This window comes from Coprinopsis cinerea (genome assembly GCF_000182895.1).
Source record: "Coprinopsis cinerea okayama7#130 chromosome 10 map unlocalized cont3.10, whole genome shotgun sequence".
Taxonomy (NCBI): Eukaryota; Fungi; Basidiomycota; class Agaricomycetes; order Agaricales; family Psathyrellaceae; genus Coprinopsis; species Coprinopsis cinerea.
Window position 1 is genome coordinate 818,821 of NW_003307535.1, and position 26,788 is coordinate 845,608.

General features: G+C 51.1%; 11 protein-coding genes across 11 annotated transcripts; 5 read left to right on the plus strand and 6 right to left on the minus strand.

The window, feature by feature from the left end:
- The first annotated feature begins 242 nt into the window (after positions 1-242).
- CC1G_11028 (hypothetical protein) lies at positions 243-1,360 on the plus strand. Its single transcript, XM_001834006.2, has 3 exons — positions 243-508; positions 624-706; positions 782-1,360. The coding sequence occupies exons 1-3, from the start codon at positions 317-319 to the stop codon at positions 915-917; spliced, it is 411 nt and encodes a 136-aa protein (XP_001834058.1). The 5' UTR covers positions 243-316; the 3' UTR covers positions 918-1,360.
- A 1,045-nt stretch (positions 1,361-2,405) lies between these two features.
- Positions 2,406-3,072, minus strand: CC1G_11029 (hypothetical protein). The gene is made up of 5 exons (XM_001834007.2): positions 2,942-3,072; positions 2,852-2,874; positions 2,747-2,799; positions 2,663-2,686; positions 2,406-2,606 (listed from the first exon to the last, which is right to left on the minus strand). Exons 1-5 carry the CDS (start codon positions 3,058-3,060, stop codon positions 2,559-2,561), a joined length of 267 nt encoding a protein of 88 aa, XP_001834059.2. The 5' UTR covers positions 3,061-3,072; the 3' UTR covers positions 2,406-2,558.
- Positions 3,073-3,303: 231 nt separating this feature from the next.
- Positions 3,304-3,945, plus strand: CC1G_11030 (hypothetical protein; the record flags this gene model as incomplete). Its single annotated transcript, XM_001834008.2, has 4 exons — positions 3,304-3,339; positions 3,394-3,445; positions 3,507-3,562; positions 3,630-3,945. 4 exons carry the CDS (start codon positions 3,304-3,306, stop codon positions 3,864-3,866), a joined length of 381 nt encoding a protein of 126 aa, XP_001834060.1. The 3' UTR covers positions 3,867-3,945.
- A 652-nt stretch (positions 3,946-4,597) lies between these two features.
- Positions 4,598-9,051, minus strand: CC1G_11031 (mitochondrial RNA polymerase; the record flags this gene model as incomplete). Its single annotated transcript, XM_001834009.2, has 9 exons — positions 4,598-5,149; positions 5,205-5,296; positions 5,351-6,221; positions 6,276-6,548; positions 6,606-6,961; positions 7,012-7,214; positions 7,270-8,015; positions 8,066-8,351; positions 8,405-9,051. 9 exons carry the CDS (start codon positions 9,049-9,051, stop codon positions 4,598-4,600), a joined length of 4,026 nt encoding a protein of 1,341 aa, XP_001834061.2.
- Positions 9,052-11,004: 1,953 nt separating this feature from the next.
- CC1G_11032 (hypothetical protein) lies at positions 11,005-13,073 on the plus strand (the record flags this gene model as incomplete). Its single annotated transcript, XM_001834010.2, has 16 exons — positions 11,005-11,059; positions 11,492-11,520; positions 11,574-11,662; positions 11,720-11,751; positions 11,821-11,835; positions 11,889-11,902; positions 11,955-11,988; positions 12,046-12,105; positions 12,162-12,231; positions 12,304-12,326; positions 12,381-12,463; positions 12,517-12,545; positions 12,615-12,622; positions 12,689-12,755; positions 12,813-12,840; positions 12,897-13,073. The coding sequence occupies 16 exons, from the start codon at positions 11,005-11,007 to the stop codon at positions 13,071-13,073; spliced, it is 813 nt and encodes a 270-aa protein (XP_001834062.2).
- A 711-nt stretch (positions 13,074-13,784) lies between these two features.
- Positions 13,785-15,862, plus strand: CC1G_11033 (hypothetical protein; the record flags this gene model as incomplete). The annotated part of the gene is made up of 14 exons (XM_001834011.2): positions 13,785-13,863; positions 13,925-13,977; positions 14,039-14,055; positions 14,228-14,332; positions 14,395-14,483; positions 14,535-14,566; positions 14,785-14,818; positions 14,883-14,942; positions 14,999-15,074; positions 15,134-15,156; positions 15,214-15,296; positions 15,347-15,375; positions 15,567-15,594; positions 15,650-15,862. 14 exons carry the CDS (start codon positions 13,785-13,787, stop codon positions 15,860-15,862), a joined length of 921 nt encoding a protein of 306 aa, XP_001834063.2.
- Positions 15,863-16,180: 318 nt separating this feature from the next.
- CC1G_11034 (hypothetical protein) lies at positions 16,181-16,615 on the plus strand (the record flags this gene model as incomplete). The annotated part of the gene is made up of 3 exons (XM_001834012.1): positions 16,181-16,481; positions 16,535-16,542; positions 16,592-16,615. 3 exons carry the CDS (start codon positions 16,181-16,183, stop codon positions 16,613-16,615), a joined length of 333 nt encoding a protein of 110 aa, XP_001834064.1.
- Positions 16,616-18,049: 1,434 nt separating this feature from the next.
- On the minus strand, positions 18,050-20,226 carry CC1G_11035 (mitochondrial chaperone BCS1; the record flags this gene model as incomplete). Its single annotated transcript, XM_001834013.2, has 9 exons — positions 18,050-18,169; positions 18,218-18,616; positions 18,671-18,896; positions 18,947-19,016; positions 19,087-19,291; positions 19,368-19,473; positions 19,525-19,781; positions 19,847-19,911; positions 19,971-20,226. The coding sequence occupies 9 exons, from the start codon at positions 20,224-20,226 to the stop codon at positions 18,050-18,052; spliced, it is 1,704 nt and encodes a 567-aa protein (XP_001834065.2).
- A 594-nt stretch (positions 20,227-20,820) lies between these two features.
- On the minus strand, positions 20,821-22,953 carry CC1G_11036 (mitochondrial chaperone BCS1; the record flags this gene model as incomplete). The annotated part of the gene is made up of 9 exons (XM_001834014.2): positions 20,821-20,895; positions 20,959-21,429; positions 21,478-21,682; positions 21,743-21,792; positions 21,849-21,868; positions 21,927-22,131; positions 22,189-22,294; positions 22,346-22,599; positions 22,660-22,953. 9 exons carry the CDS (start codon positions 22,951-22,953, stop codon positions 20,821-20,823), a joined length of 1,680 nt encoding a protein of 559 aa, XP_001834066.2.
- A 314-nt stretch (positions 22,954-23,267) lies between these two features.
- Positions 23,268-24,414, minus strand: CC1G_11037 (hypothetical protein; the record flags this gene model as incomplete). The annotated part of the gene is made up of 5 exons (XM_001834015.2): positions 23,268-23,399; positions 23,457-23,570; positions 23,626-23,726; positions 23,782-24,122; positions 24,176-24,414. The coding sequence occupies 5 exons, from the start codon at positions 24,412-24,414 to the stop codon at positions 23,268-23,270; spliced, it is 927 nt and encodes a 308-aa protein (XP_001834067.2).
- A 1,259-nt stretch (positions 24,415-25,673) lies between these two features.
- CC1G_11038 (hypothetical protein) lies at positions 25,674-26,279 on the minus strand (the record flags this gene model as incomplete). Its single annotated transcript, XM_001834016.2, has 1 exon — positions 25,674-26,279. One exon carries the CDS (start codon positions 26,277-26,279, stop codon positions 25,674-25,676), a length of 606 nt encoding a protein of 201 aa, XP_001834068.2.
- Between the last annotated feature and the right edge of the window lie 509 nt (positions 26,280-26,788).

Sequence of the window (26,788 nt, forward strand, 5' to 3'; positions counted from 1 at the left end):
CTGGCTTTTATCATTATTAAGTCTTCTTTCGCATCGTCTTCTTCCGCATTGTTGCCCTATCCTCTGTGTATCATAATTGTATTCTAAATTGCCAATCATCATATGGGTGGTAGAATTTTCGAGCAAGCTCAGCGGAGCGGGCTGGTCATTCTGATGTGTTCTGGAAAGTTCTTGGCAGGCGCGTCTCTCATAAATTGGCCACATCACAACGTCACGTATTACCACAATGACATTCGGTCTACGCTCTACTCAGTTCCTAACTAGACTTCAATTTGGACGTCCATTACTGAATACTAGGACTCTACCACGACGCACCATGTCGACATCATCGGGACCTACCAACACAGATCGGCCAGAGGAAGAGCAGCAACAACGGTCCCAGCCTCTGCTTCTCGAGGATGCTAGCCGTAGCCGCTCAGATACCACTAATGCCCACTCGCTTGATGTGTCGAATCAATCGACTGTGAGGCTAGATGCTTTGGGACCTATGGTGGTGAATAGAGATGGGGTGAGTGTTCCGTCCTCTCCGACATTATGTATTACTATCTTGTACCCGTTCAACGCGGTGGAAATAGCATCTGTACGACTCGTTATACTAAACTGTCTTCTGTTTATGACGCTAGACGCTTTCTCGGATTGCGAATTGGGACAAGATGACGGAGGATGAGAAGGAGCGAACGTTACGGGTGCTGAGTGCGCGAAACAAGTGAGTTCGATGCTTATCCATATTACAATTAATTTCTGACCACCGGGGTCTTCCTCTGTTTTCTTGGATTTGTAGGGTTAGACTGGCGAAGCATGCGGCCGCCGCTGAGAACGCGACGAACGAGGGAGAAGTTGTGAGCGCGTTAAAGGGAGAAGAAGGACCTGCATCAACAACAAACGCGACATCATCGCCGCCTTCGACGACGCAATAAGTAATTCCTAAATATCAAGTTGAAGGAACGAGGAACGAAGAACAGGGGATTCGGCGCGACAAGGACGGGACTGTTTCAGTCCGCTTATGACCGACTTTTTCGAACTGAATGAAATGTTTGCGACGCCCGTTTGGATTCTTTGTGGTGCTGGTGCTTTGTAGTAGGTGCAAGAAGTACTTGGTCGTCGGAAGAAGGGAGTGTGTTGTTCCTGGCCATGTGGAGTGGAGAAGGGAAGCTGACATGCACACTTGTGCGTTCTGTGCATCGCGTACTCGTCGCCGAATGCTCTTCAACGTTTGACCCTTCTTGTTCGTCGTGTCTTTTCTTTTCACTTTCGAACCTGTCGGAGGAATGGGGCAACGAGGTGTTTTGTTGGCCGTGGAGCTGGAGTATTGTATGCTTTATCCAATATTCATTCTTTTGTAATATTGTATGCGCGTTCAAGTTCGTGCTAATGGGATGGCCGTTTGACCATGACCACCACCGTCCGCATGCAGACCGGCATCTATTTTTACTTTTTCGAGGTCTTGGCACCGTCTTGGTGAGTGGTTCGGCCCGATCCCTCATTTTGCAACCTCGGTGAGGCTGTAAATTGTTGACCGCGCATTGAAATTTAAACTGGGCTGCACCCCACGAGGGTTGGGTGTGAAACCTCGACTGGGATCTGGCTACCGTGAGCAACTCGACTACAGTCGCTGCGCATTTGGGAGACTATAACAGCTCATCTCAATCAGTTAAAGGTTAATTCGTTTATTCTTTCACGGTCAAAGCGCCCTCGTCTACAGATAGTATCACAGCTGCACGAACCGCGCTGACGCGCGTGTCCACGTCGGGCGCTTAGCGAAGCTAAAACGGAGGTCATTCTCACGGCACGCTCATTCGATTGGACTCTTGATGTCGTATTGAATTCCGCTTCGAGTTAAACTGGACAATCCCCCAGTGATCCCCTTCCTCCAGCAGAGGCCACTGGAATACTTGGTCGGGCATGCTGCGGTTCCGTACGCCTGGCCACGATCGCACAATCACTTACACATCCAACTAGCTGAGATATTAACCGTCGTCGAGTCTGGACGCTGAGCGCTGAGTTGTTGTTCTCTGACAGGTACTAAGGCCAAGTCATTCCCGTAGTATAGGAGCATCGTAACCGTTTGGTGGGAAGGACCGGAAGGCGTTCCTCGAGAGGGTCGTTCTAGGGAAGGCAGTGTCCCAAGGCTATGCATAGGTCCAGGTCTTGGAAAGTAGGTCCCAGAGGATTTCCTATACGGGTACCACTGTTGCTGGATTCAGCCAAGAGTTCGACCGGAACCGCCGGATGTGAGCGACCTGGGTGGGGCTAGGCGCGTCATGGCGGAGATCATGAGGTATTCAGAAGGGTTGTCGACGAATCTCGAATGTAGGGGAAAGACGACGCCTGCCATTCAGTTGCTCGGAGCATAGAGGTCACTGCGAGGCACTCTGAACGCAGGGTCTCCCGAAAGGGCTCGCTGGTGAAATGGTTGCAGGGATAAATTTCGACAACAGGGAAGATACAACAGGTACACTGGATTGGAAGCTCATGGAGACTTGTTACATGCGAGAGTGGTTAAGACGTCCATCCTGTCGTGGCGATATGCTTGTGGTATAACATGGTGGAATGTCCGTTTATTTCTGGTTCTTCTCAAGGGCTTCGTGTTGGTTCTCGAGGTCCTTCTGCAAGGGGCGTTAGTTCCTGTTGTAAAGACGATGCTGGGGATCGTAGCACGAACCAATTCGGCCTTCTTAGCCTCAATCTACATTGGAATCGTCATTAGTGTTGTCGTTTCAAAACCACAAGGGCCATTGAGACTCACGGAAGCCTTGAGCTTAGCGAGCTGTTCGGCCTCATGCCTCTTCACATATTGATCTACAAAGACATATCAATAATCTATTCTTTCCATCGAAGACGACGACCTTACCTTCATGGGCCTTCTCCTTCTTGCTGTAACGCGCAACAGAGACCCTGGTCAGTCAAACCGTCCTTTCGGAAGAAAACGCGTCGGGCACACCTGAATTCCTTAGATTGGGCGACGCTGCCTTCAGAGCGACCAAGGCTGTAGTGCCTGACGGAGGTCAGAGCAGCGGTGGGCAAGGCACGGGGGGTAGCGAGACGACGCAAAGCGAGCATGGTTGTGGTGTGTGGTAAAGTTGTTGGAATTGCGATTCGCAGAGCCTGGAATTTGTACTGCCCGATGTATGCAAGCCGAGACTCGACCGCCGATGACGCATTGTGGTTGGTTTAGGGGACCCCGAGCTCCGGGATTCGGAGCTTTCCTGCCGTTTAAGGGACCGATTCGCCGATAAGTGCACATGTGATCCTCCCCACGTCACGTCACAGCCACCAGCTCTTTCCGTTTTGCACCCAACCACCATGTCCTCCACCCTCCTCCGACAGGCCTCTGTTGCTGTAAGTCTCGACCTTCTCAACTTGCAAAAATAAACCTGAATTTTGGCTATACAGGCCCGCCAGGTCTCCCGAGTTCGAGCCTTTGGCACGACCGCTGCGCGCAAGGGTGAGTTTTGTTGGCATTTGTTGCGATTCGAATTTATTCTTATTTCCGGGTATACCCGCAGACCTCGTCCAGGACATCTACCTTCGTGAAATCAAGGCTTACAAGCCCGCTGCTGTCGTACGTTCCCAAAAGCCGCAAATCTACCTTCAAAATGTCACTAAATATATCAATGTAAATTTAACAGGCCAAGGATGCTCACGTAGGCGCCGTCAAGTCCTTCTCCCTGCCTCCTGCCCCCAAGGCCCCCGCCCTCCCCGCCGACCTCGCCGCTGAGCTCTCAGCATACGACGCCGCAGAGCCCGTCGCCGCCGCACCCGCAGATGCCTCCGCCACCGGTGCCCTCACCGAGGAGAGTGCCCAGGGCCCCGAAGCCTTCCTCGCTTTCCTTGAGCAGGACGTCCCCAAGCCCGCACACCACTAGATTCTAGATTATACCGCTTCCCTTCTAAGCCTGTCGTTCGTCCTACGCTTAAAATCGATCATTGCAAGACCGTTGGAAATGGATTCTCTCCGCGTGTTGGACGCATTGAGTGGTTTTGTGTTGGAGACCCTGACCACTTGGGTCGTTCGGGAGCCTCGTGACCGGGTTCGGACGCGTCTGGCGCGTTTCCAAGGGTAAGAATAGGAGCAGGTTGCTGCTGGGAGGTATGTAAACCCACCAGCCGGGACCGATGGACACCAGTGGAGCCTTCGGAAGGTCTAATCCCAATCCAAGCTGTCGCGATACTTTCTTCAGCCGTGAGCCGGTTTCCTATGGATTGCACTCCACCACGCAATGAACGACCGTAGTTCGAGCCTCACAGTGAGCTGCACTTGCCAGTAAGAAATCCCTCTATAGCATAAACGATAAATTACAAATTATATCTATCCTATTCAAAAAAGGAGACGGGTGTTGTTGCGTTGTGCGTCTAATAACTAACTATGTGAGCTTTAGCTAAGTAGTTGAAGTTTTGCGGTAGGTATCAGTAGGAATGAGGATTGTATCTGTGTAAAATGAAAACGAAAGCAAGTGCTTGCATGCGACGAGGACGAACAGATTAGAGAAAGCAGAGCAAAGATGGGGATGGGATGGAGCGGGGTGGCGTGGCGTGATGAGGTGGTGCAGAAGAGTGTAAAAGCAAGAGAGGAAACGAAAGACCGACGATGCCTCCTCTATGAGAAGAAATACGCCGACTTCCTAATATCCGCCACATTGAAGCTACCCTTCTCAGGCAGCGGCGGGAAAAGCTCCGTCACATCCAAAAACTTGTTCACCAACTCGGGGTTAGGAATCGGCTTCTTCGCGCCCCGTCCGCCGCCTTCCTCCTCAGCGTCGCTAGCCGCCAACTCCTCAGCAGCCTTGACAACCTCCTCCTTCGTCGCCGACGGTCCAAGGAGGTTTTCCTCCTTGACAGTCGAAACCTCCGAATCAGACTCGGAGACTTCGATGAGCTTCTCAAGGCCGGCCAAGTTCTGTCCTGGGCGGACCTTGAGACGGGTACCGGCTTCGTAGAGCTTGTGTTGGAGGGTCTCTTGCGATTGGAGGTAGTAGGCGGGGATGAGGTAGCCCTTGTAGCGTTGCTTGAACTCGTTGTAGAGTCGGCCGAGCACATCGGTCGAGTGGAGCTCAATGAAGGTGTCGCGGATGATTTCGGACATGGCGTCGACGTCGCAAGCGTGTGTCCAGTACGAGTCGTGCACAGAGGCGAAGGTCAGTTTCTGGTTCTGTGAATTCAATTTAGCTTTGCCAGAGATATCCAGGATGTGAAATGAGACTCACGTTGCACTCCAAAGCGGACAACAACATGTGCGTTGCGTCCAAACTGTGCACAAAGTTGGGAGGGAAGGCCGAAGCTTGCTTGACCGCGTTCACTATTGAGATTCGTCAGTCTCCATTTAGAGCCTTTACACAGACGAGGAACGCACCTTCGTTGGGAATATTAGGGTCCGAAATGAACACACTCTGAATGTTGGTCATAATCTGCTTCCTCGACGTCTTCCTATAAGGCTGCACAACCGGCAACCCAAGGGCCGTCGTCCAGATAACCGAAGTCATCTGTTCCTTCTTGATCAACTTGGCCACATCCACAGTCTTGTTCTTTGATTTCTTCCCCACCGCGGGTGCCACTTCCACACCGGCAGCCTCCTCGCTCTCAGCTGCCTTCCTCTTGGCCTTACTCGCCTTCGCCGCCTCCTTCTTCTTCGTGTACTTCTCCGTCGCTTGTGCAAAGCGGTCGGGCGAAACAGATTTAGAGATGAGGCGAGCGCACAAGTTGAGCCAGTTCTGGATGGAGCGGGCACCATGGAAAGTGTCACCAATACAGTGCAACACCTTCTTCGCAAGGTAACCAGCGACGTTCCAACACTCTTCAAGGGGGATATCGCCACGGTCGATCAATTGGCCTTCAATCTGATCTCGCGCACCGACAAAGGTGACACCGTACACAGTCGTCATGACCGTCTGCTTCACGACTTTACGCGTGATCTTGCCTTGCAGCAGTTGAGCCAGGCGGTCACCCTTGGCCGCGTCCTCGTTGACGAGTTTGTCGACCTTGTTTCCGACGAAGGTGTACACGTCGGAGGGGCGGTCAGAGGCGGCAAGGTTGACTTGCTGCGCACCCTGGGCGTCACCACCCATGGCGGCGTAGTGCTGAAGACCGTTGCAGGTACCGTCTTGGTGAACAGGGAGGCAGGACTTGTAGGCGAGAGGGTCGGGCGATTCGAGAGCTTCGGTCAGTTCCATGCAAGTGGCGAGACATTGGAAGGGGTCATCGGCCTTCTTCCACCATCCTCGGCCCTGTGAACGCTGTCAGCCCATTGACCTCTAGGCGCAGAAGGGGAAAAGTCTTACAGTCAGAGGGTTCTTGGCACTATCCTTGATGTCATCAAGACGATCATGCACCCAATGAACACGCTCGTCGAAGTCAGCCTTGTCGAAACCGTACAAGTTGGCAAGATGGATCTTCATCCACCGCAGACCACGCTCTCCGAGAGGCTTGGCTTCTTGGAAGAGAAGCAGGCCACGAGACAAGTCGTCACCGATGTGGTTCAGATGAGGAGGCAGAGGGTAGGCGCGGCCTCGGAAATCGAGGTTGTGAGGGAAGTAGATGGTTTCGTCGAGGAACTATTATAGAAGACTCGTTAATGCATGGCGCCATACAAGCAACAGCAGATCACTTACAGCACGGGCGATTTCGATCTTATAGTTTGTACTACACCGCTCAGAGTGGTTGTTTGCGACGTTCTGTGACCACTGCTTGTGGTGCTGGAGGTAGATGGCCCTTGCTCTCACATCATTCTCCCCTTCAGGCGGAGGTTGGGGCTCAGGCTCATCGAGCTTCGCCGGAGGCAACTTGCCAACACCTTCGCCACTGTTCCAGATGGTGAGAACAACGTCGAAAATCTTCTTGTTGATCTTCCATGGTGTACGACCGAGCACGTTGAGACCAGCCATAACGGCTTCCATGTTGCCCTTGCGGATGGCCTCATGGAGGTACTTCTCTTGCTCGACGCATTCCTTATACCGCATGAGAGGAGCTAGAGACATTATTAGTCACACTCGTGGCTTGGTTGGAAGCGCAACTTACTCTTGGTGTAGAGATAGCCGCCCTCGTTGGCGCGGACCCAAGGTTTAGGAGGATGGAGCATAGGAAGATGTCGTGGATGGATCGTCCCTTTCAGAACGTCCTTGGCAATTCGCTCAGACACTGCATGGTTGACCTTGATGACTCCGAGTTTCGTGCCCCGCATATACTCGTAAGAGTGGAAGAATGCCGGATGCTCCTCAGTCCTAGAGGTAATGATAAGCAACCAATGGCGACTGATGGGAAATTAAAGGGACTCACAAGACCTCCCCAGTCTCTTCGTTCACCGCAGTCTGGGGGACTGTCGCAACTTGCATCAACACCTCCATGAGCAAGGCACCAATCTGCGCACGAGTCGTCTGCGACCATGGTGCGGTCCAGGACTCTCCTGCGGTCATCTGCTTCGCGGCTGCCAGTCGACGCTCATGGAGATTCGAGTAGCCGAGCGAGCTGAAAACATCCTGCGTGTCGGGACGCGACACATCTGGAATGACAATCCGGTTCTTCCTGCAGACGCGCGCCTTGTACTCCATCTCCACGGCCTTCCCAATGCTAACCAACGCCCGCGTCGACTTCATCCCAGATGCGACGCCTCCGGAACCACATAACCGCATCGCTTCGAGGATGGTGATCATGGAGAGTCGCTCGGGTTGCACCAAGGCAAGGTAAGGGGCAAGCTCGGCCTTTGGTTTCAACCGATACTTGCCGGCCGCTTCTTCTTTCTCGATCTGCGAGACAAGTTCTGCGACGCGCTTTTTGAGCTTTTCGTGCCAGCCGTACATCATTTCTTGAAGAACCTTGTCGCGGAAACGAGTGTCGATGCCAAGTTGGTCGAGGGTTTCGTGCTGTGCCTTCATCCTCCCTTCTTCCATCGTGTAAGCAGACAATTCAAGGTGTCGTTGGCGGTCGATGATATTGTCCGGGAGCGTTTGGCGGGCGAAGGCGACGTTGGCGAGGTGGTCACGAAGGTTCTTGATGTTGAAAGGCACATCTGCAAACGAGCCATCCTGGAGAGGAACTCAGACGATTTCTGAATTTCGGAAGAGACGGTGCGTACCTTGAGAGGTTTCCTTGTAGCCATAGCTTCTGGCACTGTGTCTGCCTGACCGGAAGCGATTACGGTGGCCTTCGCCAACTCATTAACGATGTCAATCTTGTTGGCATCCAACGCCGCTTTTGAAAATTCAGAGACGATTGTCGGTGCGACTTCATCCGGAATGAGGGGGTTTGCGAGAACCTCAACGGCGTCGACATGGGCTCGTTCCATCATACTCAGGAAAGCACCATAACTTGGTTGGGGTATGCGGTCAGGAACGGACAAGTCCATTAGCGAGTCTTTGAGACTGAGGGAATGTGTCAGTTAGGGAAAAGCTGGTCGAGATGTTGGTCAACATACTGGTGGTACCCCGCGATCATCCTGGCAAATGTCGAGGAATTGGGTGCAATGCCCTCCTTCCCAGAAACCATTGAATGGAACAACGTCCAAGCGTCCACGAACCATTCCTGCCTTGGTTTCGACAACTCTGTCCTTTCCGCCATACCCATGTATGCCGACAGCACATTGTTGTAGATGTCCGTGTGCAGCACCGCCCGGTTCTCTGCCCGCAGTCTCTCAAACAGGCCCTTGCCTCGCTTCACGTTGTACAAGTCTCGAAGACAGGCGTCCATGACTGCTATCTGGTCTTGGACAGCAGTCGACACGAAGACCGGGTCGTGCTTGTGCTCGTCCGTTGGCAGAGGTGTTGGCAGAATCGTGTATTCTAACCGCGCCAGGAAGGGGCTCAAGATGTCGCTCGAGCCCAGCTTTTGCGATGAGCTCTGCCCGCTCGACGACGTCGAGGGCTGCATGTAAGCGGGGAAGTCATGAGTTGGCAGCTGAGCGGTCGCGGTTGCCGGAGCGCGCGACGGTGTCGAGGGCGTCGAATATTGACGAGCTGGGCGGTGTTGATGACGTTGAGGAGGGGGGAATCGTGCCGGACGAGGTAGACTCTGGCGAGACAGCAGCAAAGATGTCTCGAGTCTGTGTGCTGTCCTGGACAACATTTTGGTTCGTTAGAAACAGAGATTCTCGTTGGCACCTTGCCGTCAATTTTTGGCTTGTCATTGCGGGGGATTTTTCCTCGATCACGGGCGGGCCCAAAATAGTCCAGATCATGTGACTCCCATAGTACCTGGGCGCTTAGCCTGAACGAGTCCAGGCGCCGCTCTCGTCGACTGCAAGTCCTCATCAACGCATCTTTCTAAGGCACAATGATCTACATTATATCTATCATAGTGAACCACGACCCATGGTACCCTCAAAATGAAACACCGAATCCCTCCCTTCTCGTCATGCCAACTTGGCATGATAGTCCACTTGCTTCAAGTTGTTCCTCTTGAGAATCGGGAACGCTTGCTCTGAGAGTGGTGTCAGCCATGCTCAATATTGTAACTAAGTGTATGGTGGCAAAAAAATGCGTAACACTGGCCCAAAGATTTTGCTTATTTCAGGCAAAGTAACGCGTAACGCTCCAGATATATTGCTAACTGTTTGACATCAAGAAATATTCAAATTTACAGCTATTTACAGCCTATTTGAGGGGCCAACAAATGTGCAATTAGTACTGAAGTTACGAGTTGAATGATTAAGTGTATGAGCTCACGGCAAGTTGATATTGAATACCTTCGTTTTCCGCTCCCACTGGTAGTATGGTAGTCGATTTTTGCTTGGTTGAAGCAACGTAACGACTAACGGAGCGGATTTTGCTAACTTTTTACTATCGAGCCGCGTAACGCTCGAAATCGTTTTGCCACCATACACTTACTTACAGTAGGAGCTGTTGGAGCACTTACGCATATTCCCCCAGCGCAGTTCGCGCTTGGTAGTCGCTGGACCGGTGAGTAGGAATACCCCCAAGCTGCAAGCCGCCTTGGATGAGAATCAGTACCCGTTCATCCTTATTCGTCGTGGCGAGCACCCACAGCCAAAGCTAATATGGCCAGGCAAAGAACCAATCCAACAAGGTCTAAATGAAGGGGGTGAGCATCTCCAAGCGAGTTATAGTGGCTCGAAAAGCCCACCAATAGCATCACCAAAACCATCTGGTGCGCCGGGCATACTTTGTCGGAGCTGGGTGATGAATGGCGCGACGTTTCAGCGCTGGGCGCCCACTTGTGCGCTATCCCCTGATTATGGCACAGGCCGGGCGCTTACAGAAGCGTAGTAAGTGCTTGCTAGAGGATTCAGGCAAGTGGAATAAGCCAGACTTCCACTTCAATATTCGGCTTTGAAGGTTGCCAGACATGGGAAGCACTGGTCCTTGAGGTGCTCAAGTCCATCCTGGGCGGTAAGCACCAAGTGCGTTGGGCCAGGTTCGAACCTGGCAGTGAAAAATCGATTGCTGACAATTTATTTCCCATGGATATACATCTGATCCGAGGCGTTGGCCAAGCCCCCGCTCTCCTCGTTCCTTACCCCTCCGTGCTCGCTTGCAACTGGCCATTCAATTTTGAATTTTGGGAAACATAGGACCTACGCAGATCTTCCTTTCCTGAATAACGACGGCTATGCACAGACTACAGGCACCCGAATATCAGGGCCAAAACTTTGCTCATCACGGCGCCTCATCAAGGCACTGCTCAGCGGCGATCCACGAGCAGCAACTGAGCTCTGTCTAGGCCCTGACTTCTCTGCGTCTTGCTGCGTTCATCAATCCTTCGTTCGCGTTTTTTTTTCTTGTTGTACGTGAGGGACCTCATGAACTTCTAGGCGAACCCGTTCTCGGCCACGAAAACACTGGTAACTGCCGTTCCTCCGCCGTCCAGGGCCGATGAGTCCAAACAAAATGGATCATGACTACGCCTTGAGCCGCCCTCTGACAGCTCAATCTACTTTCTTCTGGTTTCTTTCTTCGCGCCTTTTGCTGTCTTTTCGCTTCATGTTGGTCGACTAATCACGCTCTTTTGAACTACTGCGGTCGACGAGTCAATTCCTTGCGACGCGGGTGCTGAGGGGAGATGTCAGAGATTGAGAGGCTGGCGAGCCAAGGCACTGCAGTCAATCTGGTTGCAGGTGAGTATAGTAGTTTGGTTTTGGTTGAACAAATGAGCTGAGATCGCGCGCCGTTGAAGCTGCATGTCTGACAGCTCTGATTTACAACCACTTGTTGACAATGAATCAAGAGGCATTGAACTTCGTCAAAATTGTCTCCCTCTGCTGAGAGCTAAACCTATTCCTCTTTTCTAGGTTGTCCAAATCTGGCCGTCAGTAATCCCTAATCCACCGTGGCCAACACCACTGAAATTGTATTCTCAGAAACCGCTTTTCGCTCGCCAAAGCTTTATTCCTTTCCAACCGATACATTGTCGAAGCAGTGCTACTGTAGGTTCCAGGTGACTTTCAAGGTTACCGGATGGAGAATGACGTATCTCCAGTTTCAATTGCATCTGTACTGCAGGGTTTCCATCTTTCATACTCGCGTTTGCTGACACGTTGACTACCCAGCCGCTTCAAGGCCCTTTCATTCCGAGAATGTATGTGACCGCTTGATCCTCAAATGCCACCTCCAAGCTGAATTGACTGCCAGTTGTACGCTTTGACGATTGCCTCTCTTCTTGATGACGTTACGATTCCTCCGACAGTTGCATATTTTATCTTCGCTGGCTCGTCGTGTACGTGGATAAGCTTGAACTGTCAACCGCTCGCCTCGTAAATTGACGACTAGACCCTCAGTTCTTTAACCATCTCTAATATTATTGTACAAGGTGAGTCAATGTCGGGAGTTCATGGGTTTGGCGTACTGAACTGTTTCCGCGAAGGCATACTTCTTCTAGTCATTTGGGCATTGTGTGAGTGCGTTCCACCGCCTTCCTCCTGGAACTGAATTGAAAATGTGCTTTAGACCGGGAAAACAGAGTGAGTAGCCAACGCATTCAACCCGTTATCGTCTAGAACTAACCTACGTCAGGTCGTCCTTTCCATCGCAACATTTTTCTACGTTGGTAAGCACAAGCTGTTCATCTGGTCTACGGTCATTAACTGAAGTCGGACGGCTTCAGGCGGAGCAGCAACACTTATCGGTCTAACGATCCACGATTACGTCGGGGAAGAGGTGTTGGGTAGGTGCCTTCACTTTTGGTATCTACCTGTTCAGTCTGACAAGATGCCGTCCTAGTTGATCGAACCCTACGGAACCTACCAGGGTGTTATGCATCCAGCGTTCCCTCGATCATCGCCGGGTTTTGGTGAGACCTTTCCTACCTTCGCTTCCACTTCGAGAAGTTCTGACCGGTAGGCGAAATTGTGCCCGTCGCTAGGATTGGTCCTCTGATCGTTGAGAGTGAGCATATGGCTCAAACGATGCAGGACGTCAACTAACCGCCATCCCTTGCAGGCGTCCTCTTTGTCCTCGTTGTCTCTCGTGCTTTTTTCTGGTGGAGACATGAAACCCGTATCCCCGTTCTGTTAGCCGTCCTGGTAAGTTCGGGTGTTTGAATATGCTTCCCTCAGCAACGCATGACAAGTTTTAGGCCAGGGATTCCACCCTCTACTTTGCGCTGTAAGTCCACTCCAACCCCGATTCCTGATTCCGAATCGTCTGCCCCTGACCTATGCTTCTTCATCGCAGCGTCTTTGGTGAGTTCTCTTTTCGGCTCAGCTCGCTCCGAATGCATCTAACATGAGCGGTTGGGTGACATGAAGCGCTCCTTCTCGCCAACTATCTTGTCTTCCAGTTTGGACCACCTGCCTTGTCAAGCCTATTGGTTACGTGAGTTCTTCCTCGAGGGATATTTCTGTCGCAGTTGTTCTGATGGATGGTCTCTAGACCCACGATCACGGCGGGTTGCATCTTGGTATGCCTGAAGGTCTATCGTGACGCGTTTCGTGCACTTAACAGCATGTCCCACAGGGCTCTCATATGCTTCTCAACGTGCGAGCGATGAACACCCTCGAGTCCGAGCCCCCTCGTCACGACATTATAGATCTCACTAGCTGGCCACGATTCAATCCAACCCAGACGGTGCTATGCGGCTCCGATACCTCCCATGGTCAGGACTATATTGGAAAACACAGATATGGGTCCTAGGCGGAAGCTCATGGGAAATGCAAGTTGCTTTCTACGTATAGCTGGCCGCAGTCAAATTCAGTCTGGTCGGTTGGAGGTATCCATCCTGTTGATGTTACGACATCGCATTGCATCATTCAATGCAATGCCACTGTCTCAGGCTCCTTCGATGGCCATGGCTGTCATGTTGCCTCGCTTGCCACGACAGTTTGACGATAATGGGACTGTTGAAACCAGTTACAGACGACTTTGGGTTCGCCTTTCGAACGAAGACATGAGCTAGCCGTTGTTCATCAAAGTGCTTTTAGCATCACCTTTGGAAGTTCCTTCAATGTCGAAGAATCAATGAAACCGCACCCACTAGGTAACAGAAGGGCATGAACCTACTGACACCCATGTTACAGGGATCCTCCAGGTCGGTTACTATTCACCGTGTGCAGCCAAGCCTGCTCTCTTCATTTGCCCGCTTAGCGCTATCATGCAATTGACCGCATCTTCCCGGGCTATACAGGGTATGAGGCACTGCCGCTATCACACAGTGTGATCACTACAATCTACTGTTTGGGTTAACCCGTGGTGCGGTTCTCGACCCAAGCTTCTTTTCGGCACTTGAGTTTATAAACACCTCATGGAGCATTCCGTTATGTTAAGCCTGCCTTGATTCCCCTTCCCCTCTTCTTCCATTCTGTTCGCCCTTCGTTCCTTTCGAAGGCGCGACCGCTTTCTTAAGCCATGTCGGACGACCCAGCTGCATACCAGCAGTTCCTGGAAGCGCTGGCGACACAAGCTACGGCGGTTAACTTGGTCGCAGGTGAGTGCTCCGAGGCCTGAGTCGAGAGAAGACATATCCCGCTCATCGTTTCCCTGTACAGCATCTTGCTTAACGCTTCTGATCTACAACCATCTCTTAACTTTGGATCAAGAGGTTTGTGGGGGAATGTATATTGCGCGTATAGAGCTTCAAAACTGATAAATTGCCGGTGCAGATCACTCAATTCTGGCCGTAAGTTCGTCCTGGTCGAGCGGTTAGGGAAACACGCTCTCAAATACGCGTCAGGACTCGATGGACTCTTGCGAAAGTGCTCTTTCTTGCTAATCGTTACATCGTGGAGGGGATGCTGCTGTAAGTGATCTCGCGTGGCTCCGAAAAACTGTATTGACTTTCGCTGCAACAGATTCAATTGTATCTGTATGTCCGTCCTCCGTACTCCAATGACAAGGATCCCGGTGATTGAGTTGTGTTCGTTGCAGCTGCTTCCCGCCCTTTCCAGCCCGACAGTGTGAGTAAATCTCGGCACCCCTTCCCATCCGATGATACTAATCGCGTGACGCGCTTTTCTAGTTGTTCGTGGCCCATATTCGAACTTCCAACCGCCACTACTGATCCACGCCTCAATCCAGCTGTATTTTCTATCTTCGCTGGCTCACGATGTAAGCGTTTCGCACATAGAAGGCTGACTGGGAATTGATATTCATCCACAGTTCCTTTACAACGACTACAGCAATTGTTCAAGGTGTGTTTGACGATAATCGGACAGCGAAGATAGCTTAATGTCACGATTTCCGTGTTACAGGAATCCTTCTCTTGATCGTAAGAGCGCTCTGTAAGTCATCTACGTACCTTCTCCATCGCCTGATGTGTCATCTATCATTGATTCAGATAAAGAAAACAGGGTATTACTGGCTGCAACTGGGCATGAGTGTTGTGCGGAACTGACTAGGACGATAATAGGTTATCCTTTCAATCGGATGTTTCTTCTATTTCGGTGCGTGCTTCGACCTCCGGAAGTCGGTGGACCAGGTACTGATTATTGACTGGTTGGGGAACAGGGGGAGTCGTGACCCTCATTGGACTCGTCATCCAAGACTATGTTGGAGAGGACGTCTTGAGTGAGTGGTCCCAGGCACTCCTATCAACTTCCTCACCTCACTCGCGACTTTGCCAGTTGACAACACCTTGTCGAAACTCCCTTTACCCGGATGTTACGCAACAAGTGTCCCCGCCATTATTGCTGGCTTCTGGTGGGTCTTGGATGCCATTCACACGTCCCTTAAGTTACTCATTTGCGGAATAATGACAGGATTGCGCCTCTGATCGTCGAGAGTGAGTAGACAACTGCTTCTCGCGGTCGATCATCTGGTGCTGATGGGATCCGCGCAGCCGTTCTGGTCGGACTTGTCGTCGCGCGAGCTTGGCTTTGGAAAAGACGCGGGATGAACGTTCCACCTTTGCTCGCTGGACTTGTGGGTTCTTTTCCCTAGCTACCGAAATGTCTGTCTAAACACACCCGTAGGCTAGGGACTCCACGATCTATTACATTGTGTAAGTTCCTTCCAACCCCCAGCTGCTACCGAGACTGACGAATTCGAAATCCCAATCCAGTGTCTTTGCTTTCCTTTTCGCCAATTATATGGTTTTCCAATTTGGACCGCCGTTCCTTTCAAGTCTTATGGTCGCGTAAGTTGAGTTCACCTCTCTACGTTCCGTCTCCCTCACCACGTCCCAATCCACAGACCATCGACTACCGCAGGATGTATCCTTGTAAGTTTCGTTCTCCTACACCCTTCATTCCCCGTAATCACTAACGCTGTTGTAGGGCTCGCATATGCTTCTCAACCTACGAAAAATGGACCGATCGAATCACCCGACCGAATCGCAACAATACGGTATCGCACTGAGCAATTGGAGAAACCAAGCGACACGCAACAGTCAGATGCCCTGGCCCACATCCGACCCATCCACTTCTCAATCCGACCCATACTTCCCTGGAGGCCCTCGAGTTGACGTCAAGTTTTCAACTGAGGCTTGACCGGGATGTGGTGCTCGAAGCTGGTCAACCCCGCCCTGTACATTTTATATTTATTGACGGACATTCGATTTGGATTGGGATCTGGTAAAACTAGAATACTTTCTGGGTTATATGTGCAACTGTTGTTCGATTACTATGGTGTAAATACTTGGAGTATAGAGTGGAGAAGAGAGCTAAATGGGGTGGGTGGGACTGCCAAGAGAACTCTTTCCCCTCCAATCTGACGTCATTGTCCCTATTAACGTTTATAAAACCCTCTTCTCCGTGAGATCAGAGAGCTCAGACGCTTCGAATTCGTCTATCCAACATCGACTGACAATGTCCTCTGCTAATCTACTCTCACCCGAGCATCGCGAGCATCGCGAATCCGAGCCACTCAGGGCTGCGGTCGACTATTCGCCTGAAGTAATCGACAAGATGAAGCTCCCGCCCAGCGAGGAAGGGGATAGTCAGTTCAAGGGGCAGAAGCGGTGCACCTTTGACCACGACCACAACGAGCAATGTCACTCGGCGCTCCATTCGAAGCAGCCGATGGCACACCAGAAGCCGATCCAGGCTCCCAAGGAACACCGTTTCTTTAACAAGGACAACCCGAGGCCGCCTCCTGTGAAGCCTGATGGTACGTGGTGTTTATGAATGGAGACAATGTCGCTGAAGACGGTCATATTGCAGAATTCGAGGTTTGTGAATTTGGGACGGGTTGCAGGTAATGTGCTGACATACTTCCAGTGGCTCGAAGTTGGGAAGAAGTAAATTTAGCGCCCAAGCCCAAGGTGCAGAAAAGGTTAACACGGTATATTCATCAGTCATATCAAGGGTATCATCCAGCTTCGTATGTACATGCAGGATTCTAACTATCGTACTCGTAACTACTCGTCAAAGCAAGAACAATCGTCTAAAATACAGTCATAGGTAACTCGTAAGCAGTTCAAACAATACATTAGTAAGCCATTGCGAACGTTTAAGGAAAGCTTAAAGGTAGGCTGGGATGAGTTGTTCGTCGTTAGTACCATCTCTTGTTGGACGAGCAACGGAAGGGCTGGTCGATGGAGGAAACAGCGAATGGTGACGTCAGGTCCACTTGGTCCCAGCGCGTTGTTACGATTGCGACGTTGGCCAGGCCTTACTTTCCCCATAGTTTGGTGAAGAGGGAGAGGACCACAAAGTCGGGTAGCTGCGATACTGTTGCGAGCTTTCTGCTGCTGGTGTACCTACACGACTGCTTCAGTACAATTCGATATCCCCAAAACGTGGAAACAAACACACTCGCTTGCCAAATACGACGGGATTGCGGTTAGGACTTCAGTGTCGGTCTTGTTAGGGTCTCCAAACACCTTACCAGGTGGCGCATCGAGGCAGCTATTGTTATTATAAATATACTAAAAGGTTTCGCTCGGGGATGGTAAGTTCTCGTCCGAGGACGGATCGCAGAGTGTCCACGTCTTCGAGCATGCAGCGATACGAGAACACGTTCAGTCTGGTCTCACCTGGCCCCATATCTGCATCACCAAGCAGTACTGCAGTCATCGAAGGCCCTTGAGCAATTGGAAGCACCAGTCACGCTGTTCCATTAGCGCGTCAGTCAGTATACCGTGCGATTGGGACTATGTGTAGCTGTCTCTTACCAGCTCCGCAATATACGACACGCTTGCATCTCGAACACTTGCAAACGGCAGCCTAGTTGCCCCTCTTCTTTCCAACAGGAGTAGCAAGTTTCTCCAATGTTTGCTGAAAGGGATGGGATGAGCTCCTGTGATTGCATTCTCTTTCTGATATTTTCTGAATGTTGAGAAGGGGAAGCGAGAGAGAGAAGAACAAAGGTACGCCTGTGATTGGGTTGCAGTTTAATGGGAGCCAAACACATTCAAATAACCTTGCTTGTTGCAGGTGGCCTCGGCGAGCTTTTTGAGGAACGATTCCATCGGTATCGCTGTGTTAAGCTATTCGGAGGACTTATTGAACTGTAAGATACGAAGGCCCAACGAAAATTCTCGGCAAGTCATCTGATGCGGGTTCAAGTTGCAACCTCGACGCGACGCGTCGTGTCAAAATAGGGGCTGATGGGCCCAGTGTGACGTGCCTGACAGGGGCTTCAGGGGGAAGGGGGTGCGTGTATTGTGACTATACCCGTAAACTCGAAGATGTACCCAGCGTCAAATATAGATAGAGAAGTAAAGAGGTAATTATCTATCCAGCCGCACTGACGGCAACACCAGCGGAGGAAAGAGGGCGGCCACTGAATGATGCAGAGGGACCTGGGAAGCCATTTACGATGCCGTTTATTCCGTTCACTCCTTGACCAGAATCCTGAAAGATGCATTAGTAAATTCACAATTGGAAGAGCAGAAAGCTCACCTTTGAAGCTTTAACCTTTTCCTTCTTCTCCTTCTCCGCTTGCAATTCCTCCTCCCGTCGCTTCTGTTCGGCAACTACCCACTCGCCCACACAGGCTGCAGCCTGTTCTGGGTCCTTCTTAAATCCTAGGAGATATCCCTGAATCTCGGCTGTCGAGAACTCGTGCTCAGGTATGGCTTTAGCAAATGCATTCGCCAGTCGTGTGATCTCCCCGTCTGTTAAGTGCTCTTTCTTTTCATCGACGCTATGCATCGAGTCGGGCAGGATATCGTCTTTGAAAGAATAGAATCGAGCGAAGAGCGCGCTTGCTTGGCCTTTAGTCGCCAGCTTATACTCGACCTTCATGTCTATGCGTCCTGGTCGTATTAAGGCTGGATCGAGCCTGTCGAGGTGATTGGTCTGCATCCGAGTCAGACCAAAATGCCATTGAGTATACGAGGGCTACAGACTCACCGTTGCAAAGAAAAGCTTCCCTTCCTCGCTGCCCACCCCATCAAGAGTATTAAGGAGGCCAGAGAGGGTAACGAAGGACCTGTATTCATCTCTCCTACCTCTGCGGGGCTTGTCCTTCTCGTCCTCGTCTTCTCTTGATGGGAAGGCGCAGTCGACATCTTCGATCAGGAATATCGAGTTCTTGGGAACAGACGAGGAAGCCTTTTGAAGAAAGTTGTCATCGACACTGGGTGATCGATTAGTGCTCGGATTCCGTGATATTCGAGCGAATCTTACAAGTCAGAGGCCAAAGACAAAGAATAAATCTCCATCCCGAGCTCACCAGCTAGGGCGTAAATAGTGGAGCCTGTTCACCAATGATAACTTGTTAGTCTCCGGGTTATCCTACAAGATATGCGAATTTGAAACCGACTCACTTTTACCCGTTCCAGGTGGGCCATACAGCAGGTATCCCCGCCTGTGGGGAATCCCCGCATTGTTGTACCACCGTTCCATCGAGATGAATTCGCGAGCATCAGCCAGGATTTTCTCCAAAGTATTTCCCTCCAAAATGATCGAGTTCAATGGACGACGCGCTTTCTTCTTGACATCCGTCCAATACATTCCTGGACCATAGGACGGCTGGCGTCGACGTCGAATTGGACCAAACTTTCAATACTTGACCTGGCTCTGATGGATAGAAAAGAGATGAACATACCTTATCCGAAGTGTGAATGATAACATGGGGCTTGCTGACCTGGAGGTACTGAAGCCGCGCGTGCTTCACGAGGTCGGAAAGCGCTTTCATGTTCCAAGTATAGACGCTTCAAGACATGGTCGGTGTTAGTCCCAACGTGTATGTAGACTTCACTCACTGTAGCGTGATCGACGAGCCCGCTGTGACTGCACCAGGAGGAAATCCGGCATTGGCAGGGTGGTACATATGTGTCCTGCTAGCCTCGACCCAGTACCCATTCCACCGAAAGAGCTGCGGCTGGTTGTACGTAGGAACATATTCGACATATTCGTCTTCTTGTCCTCCACGGTCGACAGCACCTATACCCCACTGCCGTTTCGAGCTTTTGGAGGCAACGCGGAAATCTCGAGCGAGTCGCCAAACTTTCTGCTTTGTCTATTGCCAGAAGGGGTGTTTTCAGAGCCATTTCTCTTTGAACTTTTCCTGAAAGGAAGATTCACCAGAAACTGAAGGATCCAGTCGTACGCAGGGTCTCCTTGCTGGAACTGGGCGGAAATGGCGAGGCCTGGGAGGCGCAGCAATTCTGTCAGCCGTCGAACACGGAGAGCGGGATTTCGAACGTACGGAGTTGGAATCTCTGAAAGAACCACGAGGACAGCCTCCTCCCCGCCTCTATCAGGGTTCCCAAGATCAGAATAGCCAATGTATTGAGCATTGGCGACCCTGCTAGGAACGAAGATAAGACAGAGGCGCCCCAGAGTCTGTTGACCCAGCTGGATAAGAACGACGACCACGACGAAGGGTTCGATGGATGCCAGGATCCAGTCATGAAAGGACCACCGTCTGGAAGAAACATCGGCACGGCTGCTCGTGCCTCCATGTCTTTGAATCGGGGTCAGGAAGTGATATACAAAGGGATCAGGTCACAAAGGACTTGCTCGACGTTTAAAGGACAAGGACCCACTTTATAGCAAGTTTATGGGAATTTGCCACTCAGATAGCTTCTAAAATAGCTTATATAGCTGGAAAGCATGGTATGTAAGCCGATACATCGATACGTAAAAGGTTTCCTGGATCTCGAGTCAGATTGTGCTTCTCAAATCCCCTCCCGGGCTTCCTGGAGTAAGTACATAGTTTGGAACGGGTGCCTTTTCCGCAGTTGCTTTTCGAGTCCAGAATCTGGACACTGATGACTCTGATTGGCCCGATTCAAATAAAATCTCGGAGGAAGTCCAGGTATCAATTAAGCGCCCAGGGAAATCGCTGACTCGGGAACCAAACCTTACGATGATCAGGGCAGGTCAGCACCAGTGACTCGGACAGGCCACATTTTATGTAGAGCCACTAGAACATTCTTCTTCTCCTGAGGCTGACAGGTAGGCCTTCCATTTCAGCCTGAGCGCCCAAGACGTAGCAAAAAACATTCTAAAAAATATAAGTATGCGTTCTGATTCCCCGGGCCCTGGCGTTATCTTCAGGACTGTTCATTGACCTTGGTGACATCGGATTCTGATGTGTCGGAGCTCACAGTTTGGCCATTAGGTTCCTTCTGGTTCGAATTGTAGAACAGTCAGCCATGCACCTGAGGACGGTGTTGAGATATATCACTTACCACCAACGCCTCCTTCTTTTCCTTCTTCTCATCCTCCTCGTCCTTGTCCTTGTCCTCGTCCTCTTCTTCCTTTTTCTTTTTCCTCGCCAACTTCTTCTTCTCTTCCTCCTCAAGCTTCAGCCTCAGCTCCTCCCTCGCCTTTCTCTGCACTTCGACCCACTCATTCACTCCGTCCGCAGCCTGTTCCGGTTCTTTTTTATGGTTCAGAAGATACCCTTGGATCTCCGCCGTCGAGAACTCGTGCTCAGGGATACCTTCAGCAAATTTTCTCGCCAGGAGTTCAATCCCCTCATCGAAGGACGGGGATTTCTCGCTGAGGTCACTGAGTTTGAGTGAAGCCATATGCTTCTTGGGGTAGAACCGAGCGAATAGTGCGGATGCTTGGTTCCTCGTGGCCAACTTGTACTCGATCCTTACGTCCACTCGACCTGGTCGTATCAGCGCCGGGTCCAGCTTTTCCATGTGGTTCGTCTAAGGTCTATGTCAATCAACCCGAATATATATATGGAAGCGCCGTACCGTTGCAAAAAAGAGCTTTCCCTCCTCACTTCCTACTCCATCGAGGACATTTAGGAGACCAGACAAAGTGACGCGAGATTTTTGACGCCAGTGGTCCTCTTCGGCTTCCTCTCGAGACGGGAAAGCACAGTCGATATCTTCGATGAGAAGTATCGAGTGCTTTGGCACTGCGGCTGAGGCTTTCTGGAGGAAGGTGTCGTCGACGCTGTGATTTTGATTTGGTTAGGAGACGCTTTCCAATGTTGATAGACTGAGTGCAACTCACAAATCGGAAGCTAGAGAGAGGGCGTAGATTCCCATCCCAAGTTCGCCTGCCTTTGAGAGCGTCAGCAACGGTGTGGCATGTTTTATTCCCAGCGCATAAGATTTACCATAGCATAGATCGTCGAAGCTGGACGAAAAGATGACGGATATGAGAGTAGCCCCGGTTCATGGCAAGATAGACGTACTTTTTCCAGTTCCAGGTGGACCATATAGCAGATAACCACGTCGATGAGGAATGCCAGCATCGCGGTACCACTCCTCCATCGAGATAAACTCTTTGGCGTCAGCTAGGAGATCCTCCAAAACGTTACCCTCAAGGACGATCGTTTTCAGAGGCCGTCTTGGTTTCTGAGTCACTTCAGCCCAGTACATCGGCGTGCCGTATCCAGGCTAATTCGATTTGGGAGGGAGTTAGATGCAGTTAACAGGGTTGGGACACTCTCTTACATTATCTGTCGTATGGACAAGAATGTGCGGACTGCTAACTTCATTGTAGCGAGATCGTGCATATTCGACAAGAGTCGTCAGAGCCTTTATGTTTCTGGTGTATATCCTGTTCGAAGATATCAGACATGGGTACTTCCAGGCAGCCGAGCGCACGTACTTCAAACATATGACTCCTCTGGAACCAGAATCAGAATAACGACCTGTTGACACTGGTTCACTCAAGTCCGTCCCGCTCGTCTCTACCCAATATCCGTTCCATCGGAAAAGCGTTGGGAGGTGGTAAGATGGTACGTATTCCGCATGCTGTTCTGGGGTTCCCTCTTCTGAGGACGTTAGAATGCCCCATTTTCTCTTCGACGTTTTGGAAGTCACGACAAAGTCCGTTGAGCGTCGCCAAATTTGTTTCTCGGTCTTTGACCAACGACAGTCAGCCTTTAGAATAAAGAACCAGCCTCACTGTTGGAAGCTCACCAGGAATAGGAATATCCAGTCATAAGTCGGGTCACCGTCACGAAACTCGGCGGAAATGTGGAATCGTATCCGAAAGCGCTCCATTAACCAGTCACCGGTCCTCCTTCCAGCCTCGAGTAACGTCCCCAACACGAGCAAGGCAACCGTGTTGAACATGGGCGACCCTGAAAACAATGAAGAAAGGGCGGAAGCGCCCAAGATTCGTTGCGCCCATGTCGTGATGAGAGTCGTAAATTGCGAAGTGCTATCAGAAAACCCGTAGTAAGAGTTGTTGTTCAGGAATGACCACCACATCGTAGCGTGGACAGAGGATAGGCTGCCTGTGAACACTGCCCAGGTGTCCTTATATCTGTCGTGAGGCAGAGGCGGTGTTCAGATCTTCTTCAAAACAGGGCGGAACCGCACCGGGGCGCCCGGGCATCTAGAGCGCACAGAGCAATGCCACGATCTAAAACACGAGGTGAGGTGGTGTTCTCGAGGCGTGACGGCGAATAAACTCACGAGTCACAGTCGTGATGAGCGCCCACCAGCGACCCCCGAATCATTTTTGTTGCTAATTCAGTAAATGTTATTACACTACGTCATCACATACTATACATGTAGTTCTGCTAGTCGCCAAAGAAAGGGCAGCAGCGTGCCCATGGTCGGGAAATATCGCTCAGCCGCCGACTCAATTCGTACTGGTCGTCAGAGAATTCCATCGTACACGCTAGTCGCAATGTCCTCAGGACACCTGGCAGCTGTGAATGATCGGCGTTCAGTCTCGCAGTCAGGCATGTCATGTTTGACAACATTACCTGGATGAACGGTAGCGTCGCTTCTGTTGGCGCTTCGGGCAAGATAAGCTCTCGGTACTCCTCCATCACCTCCTCGATCTTCGACAAGTTCTTGTGAATTATGGAGAGGACAGCCTTTATGGATTCACCTGTCAGTTTCTGCTGGAGCTATGACAGGCAAATGACATACCGCAATGGGTCCAGTGCCGTACATGTCTATGCATGACTCGAACACTTTGAGAGATTGAATAGCAACGTCTATCTCTCGGAACCCCTCGACCAACGCCAAGCCTGAACAGTCAGGAGGTCAAAAGTAGACCAACGAAACATTGGGATTCCAACTCACCACAGCGGGCCAAGCCCAATTCATCTTCGATACTAGCAGCTAAATGACTGGTGATGCGCCGAGGATTGACTTGATGGCAGAGGTCCAGAGCCTGGGGTAGGGCATTGAGGATTATTCGATGGGTCTTTGGAAACGTCTCCGCTGTTGAACACTGCAAGGCGCTTTTGCGCAATGAGGTGCAGTTGAGGTACATGGCGTAACTGACGAGCAACGGGGATGTGACGCTGGGCTTGTTTGCGGCTGAACATGGATGGCGAGTTTCGTCGTCGTGTGCTGCGGTTCGAAGCCTCTTGCCGACCCCGTGTAGATAACTGAAGATCTCGCGCGTGGTGGAGAGGAAACTAGAAGAGTATATGAGACATTAATTCCACCCAAACAATCCGAGCGTACTCACGAAGTTGAATCACCCTCCAGACTATCTCGGTCGAGGTAGAAGGCTTTGCAAGCGATCTCCCTTGAGATTGCTCGGAAGGGAATAGAGACACAGTGAAATGTGAGGAGCATATTCATCTCCCAAGGGCACTTCGTCGTTGTGCACAAAGTATGCAAGCCGTCGCCAATAGACCATAGCAGAATCTTGTGCAGCAATTCATTGGGAAGCTGGAGACCTGTGGAGAAAGCAGAGCTGGGCATGGTGGTGGTCAAGATGGAACCCCGATGGTGACGGACTTATATATGAGGAATAGCCCCCTTGGGATTGAGGAGACGCCCATTTGTAGGGCCTTTATCGCTTTATGCATGGTGCCGGGTGACCGTTCGAGGACAAGGAAGGCCATGGGATCAACAGCCAATTAGAACCATCCAAAATGTGGGAACAACCACCAAATTCGGAACTTTGTGCCGGTCCTCCTTGTGTTTTTTTCCTTTCGCGGTCCCCAATCTCTAGGCTCGTCCCTGGCAATTTGGCCTCATGATCTCGTTCTTTCGCCTATTAATATTCCAACAGAACACTGACAGAAACCGCTGATGCGATATGAAAGATCATAAGAAGCTCTTCTCGGCGAGTTCGACCCCACTGGGTTATCCAGAATTGGTCGCCTGATTCCCTGTTATCGCCTTGGTTGCTTGCGAATGGACTTTTCTGGATACTTTGGCTTCGGACGTACTCTTCTGCTCGGAAACCTTGTGAAGCGACTGTGTAACTTCCTGACATTTACTCGGTGTCGTCGCTTCTATCGGGCACTATCCTTCTCGACTGGCGGAAACTTGCGAAAAGTTCGAGGACATTGGCTCCCCCATGTACAGCAGGGTCCTCGGAAATCACTTTCTAGTCGGCGACGGCCGCTCTGAACAGCGTCAGCCGGCTCCAGAACACCGTTGTTTACGTTCTCCCCCTGCTCTGAACCTCTAGGCTACAGCCAGGTTAGAGTGGAAACACCACCTTACCGTCAACAGCCCTCGGTTGACATCATACAACGCTCCCTGACATTTCATGATCATCTTATATCGTCACGCGGGAGGCGAAAGAGCGGCATTCTTTTACCTCAAAGTGGTCACTTCCTGGGTTATCAGCATACACGAAAGACACGCGTCCACAGGTTCCTACAGCGCGTGTCCTACACGTTTACACCAATCAAGACGAGCCCTTTACCGGTATTCATTGCGAAAATTTCTTTCATTTTGCCACCACGACTGTACGATTGCACTATATCTGGATTGAGACTAATAGCCGACGTGCTGCAAGGGAACAAGTACGCTACGAGATTGTCCTTTCCGGGTCTCAACTGCTCGTCTAGTGTAACCCATCCATGCCATGGCGAGGACGTGCTGTATGAAAGTTTTCTTGATTCCTCGTGCGTAGCTGGCGGCCTTCAATGAACTCCTGCTGGTGTCACACCACTGTATAGTAAGGAGATCGACCATTCCTTATAGACTCCACGCCCTCCGACCTTTCAAGTGTTCAAGCTTTCATCTTCATAGCTCCAAGTCCGCCTTCTCCAGATCGTTCCTGCTTTTACCACTTCCGGAAGCTTCAATACTTGCGCAGCAGAGTCCGAATCGACCGCGCTCCCTCCCGCATCCCTCTCATTTCCTCTGGCCACCACCGTCCTCATTGCAGCTTCTTCAGCTTCAGGGTCGTTTCCGATCGTGCGAGATGACGTTGCGTTACGTCGTTGACGAGGCTGTTTCGGTTTCCAATGGACAAACCCGGATGAAAGGCGTTTTGCGATCGAGGGAGGCAGGTCGTCGTGTTGGGTTGTAGGATCCTTGTTGGAATTCGCAGGGATGTAGTTCACGTTGGGGCAGTAGTACCACGGCCTGGAGATTCGCCCATCCCCGTCACAGACCCATCTGAATGCTTGGGGGTTTCGATTGTGATGGCTGCCTTCAGCGGATCGTCGGGACTTGGACGCATTCGAGGCCTTGGTCCTGCGCTTCTTTTCCCGGGAAGGTTTAGCAGGAGGCTCAGGTTCAACTGATGCATGGTTCATAATGTAGTCCAACGCCATCTTGCTGTTCAACGATGACTCTGGACAAGGAGTAGCTTCTGAAGACATCCTGGACGATGAAGAGAGGACGGCACAGGCAACGGGAGACTTGAGTGTGGCTTTCTGGACAAGCCACCCAGCCCATTCGCCTATTAAAAGAATCGTCAAGCCGCAGACCGTGATGCGGCGCCTAGTGTTTGACCTCGAATGGTAAAACAGGTCCACAGCATTTGCTGTGTTTGGGGAAAAGTGTGTCGAGTGGCCACGAAAAAGGGCAATTACAATGACCTCCTAAAAGCCATATAAGGCTGTGGCTGCCTTTTACCGGTAAACACTGGCCATGAGGCGCGGCGAAGTTCTCGAGTCATTCCTCGTATGGGATGATGTCGACTTTGTTTCTTCCACCATCGAAGCACACCCCGGCGCCAAGACTTCTACCTGAACGCGGTCATCACAAAGCCGGATAAGAATAAAACGTTGCATAGATTACAATTAGCATGCGTACTATAGGCGTGCGTGAATCAGTCGTGACGAAAGAGATTGAGCGAAAGCATCTAGAATACAAGTCGTGAAACACG

What these genes read in the sequence shown, in the direction of transcription:
- CC1G_11028 (XM_001834006.2), top strand. Translation starts at nt 317, where the DNA reads ATGTCGACATCATCGGGACCTACCAACACAGATCGGCCAGAGGAAGAG. An exon ending in TGGTGGTGAATAGAGATGGG is followed by an intron (nt 509 to 623) that starts GTGAGTGTTCCG and finishes TTATGACGCTAG; the next exon opens with ACGCTTTCTCGGATTGCGAA. An exon ending in GTGCTGAGTGCGCGAAACAA is followed by an intron (nt 707 to 781) that starts GTGAGTTCGATG and finishes TTGGATTTGTAG; the next exon opens with GGTTAGACTGGCGAAGCATG.
- CC1G_11029 (XM_001834007.2), bottom strand. Translation starts at nt 3,060, where the DNA reads ATGCTCGCTTTGCGTCGTCTCGCTACCCCCCGTGCCTTGCCCACCGCT. An exon ending in TCGCTAAGCTCAAGGCTTCC is followed by an intron (nt 2,687 to 2,746) that starts GTGAGTCTCAAT and finishes ATTCCAATGTAG; the next exon opens with ATTGAGGCTAAGAAGGCCGA. An exon ending in AGGCTAAGAAGGCCGAATTG is followed by an intron (nt 2,607 to 2,662) that starts GTTCGTGCTACG and finishes CGCCCCTTGCAG; the next exon opens with AAGGACCTCGAGAACCAACA.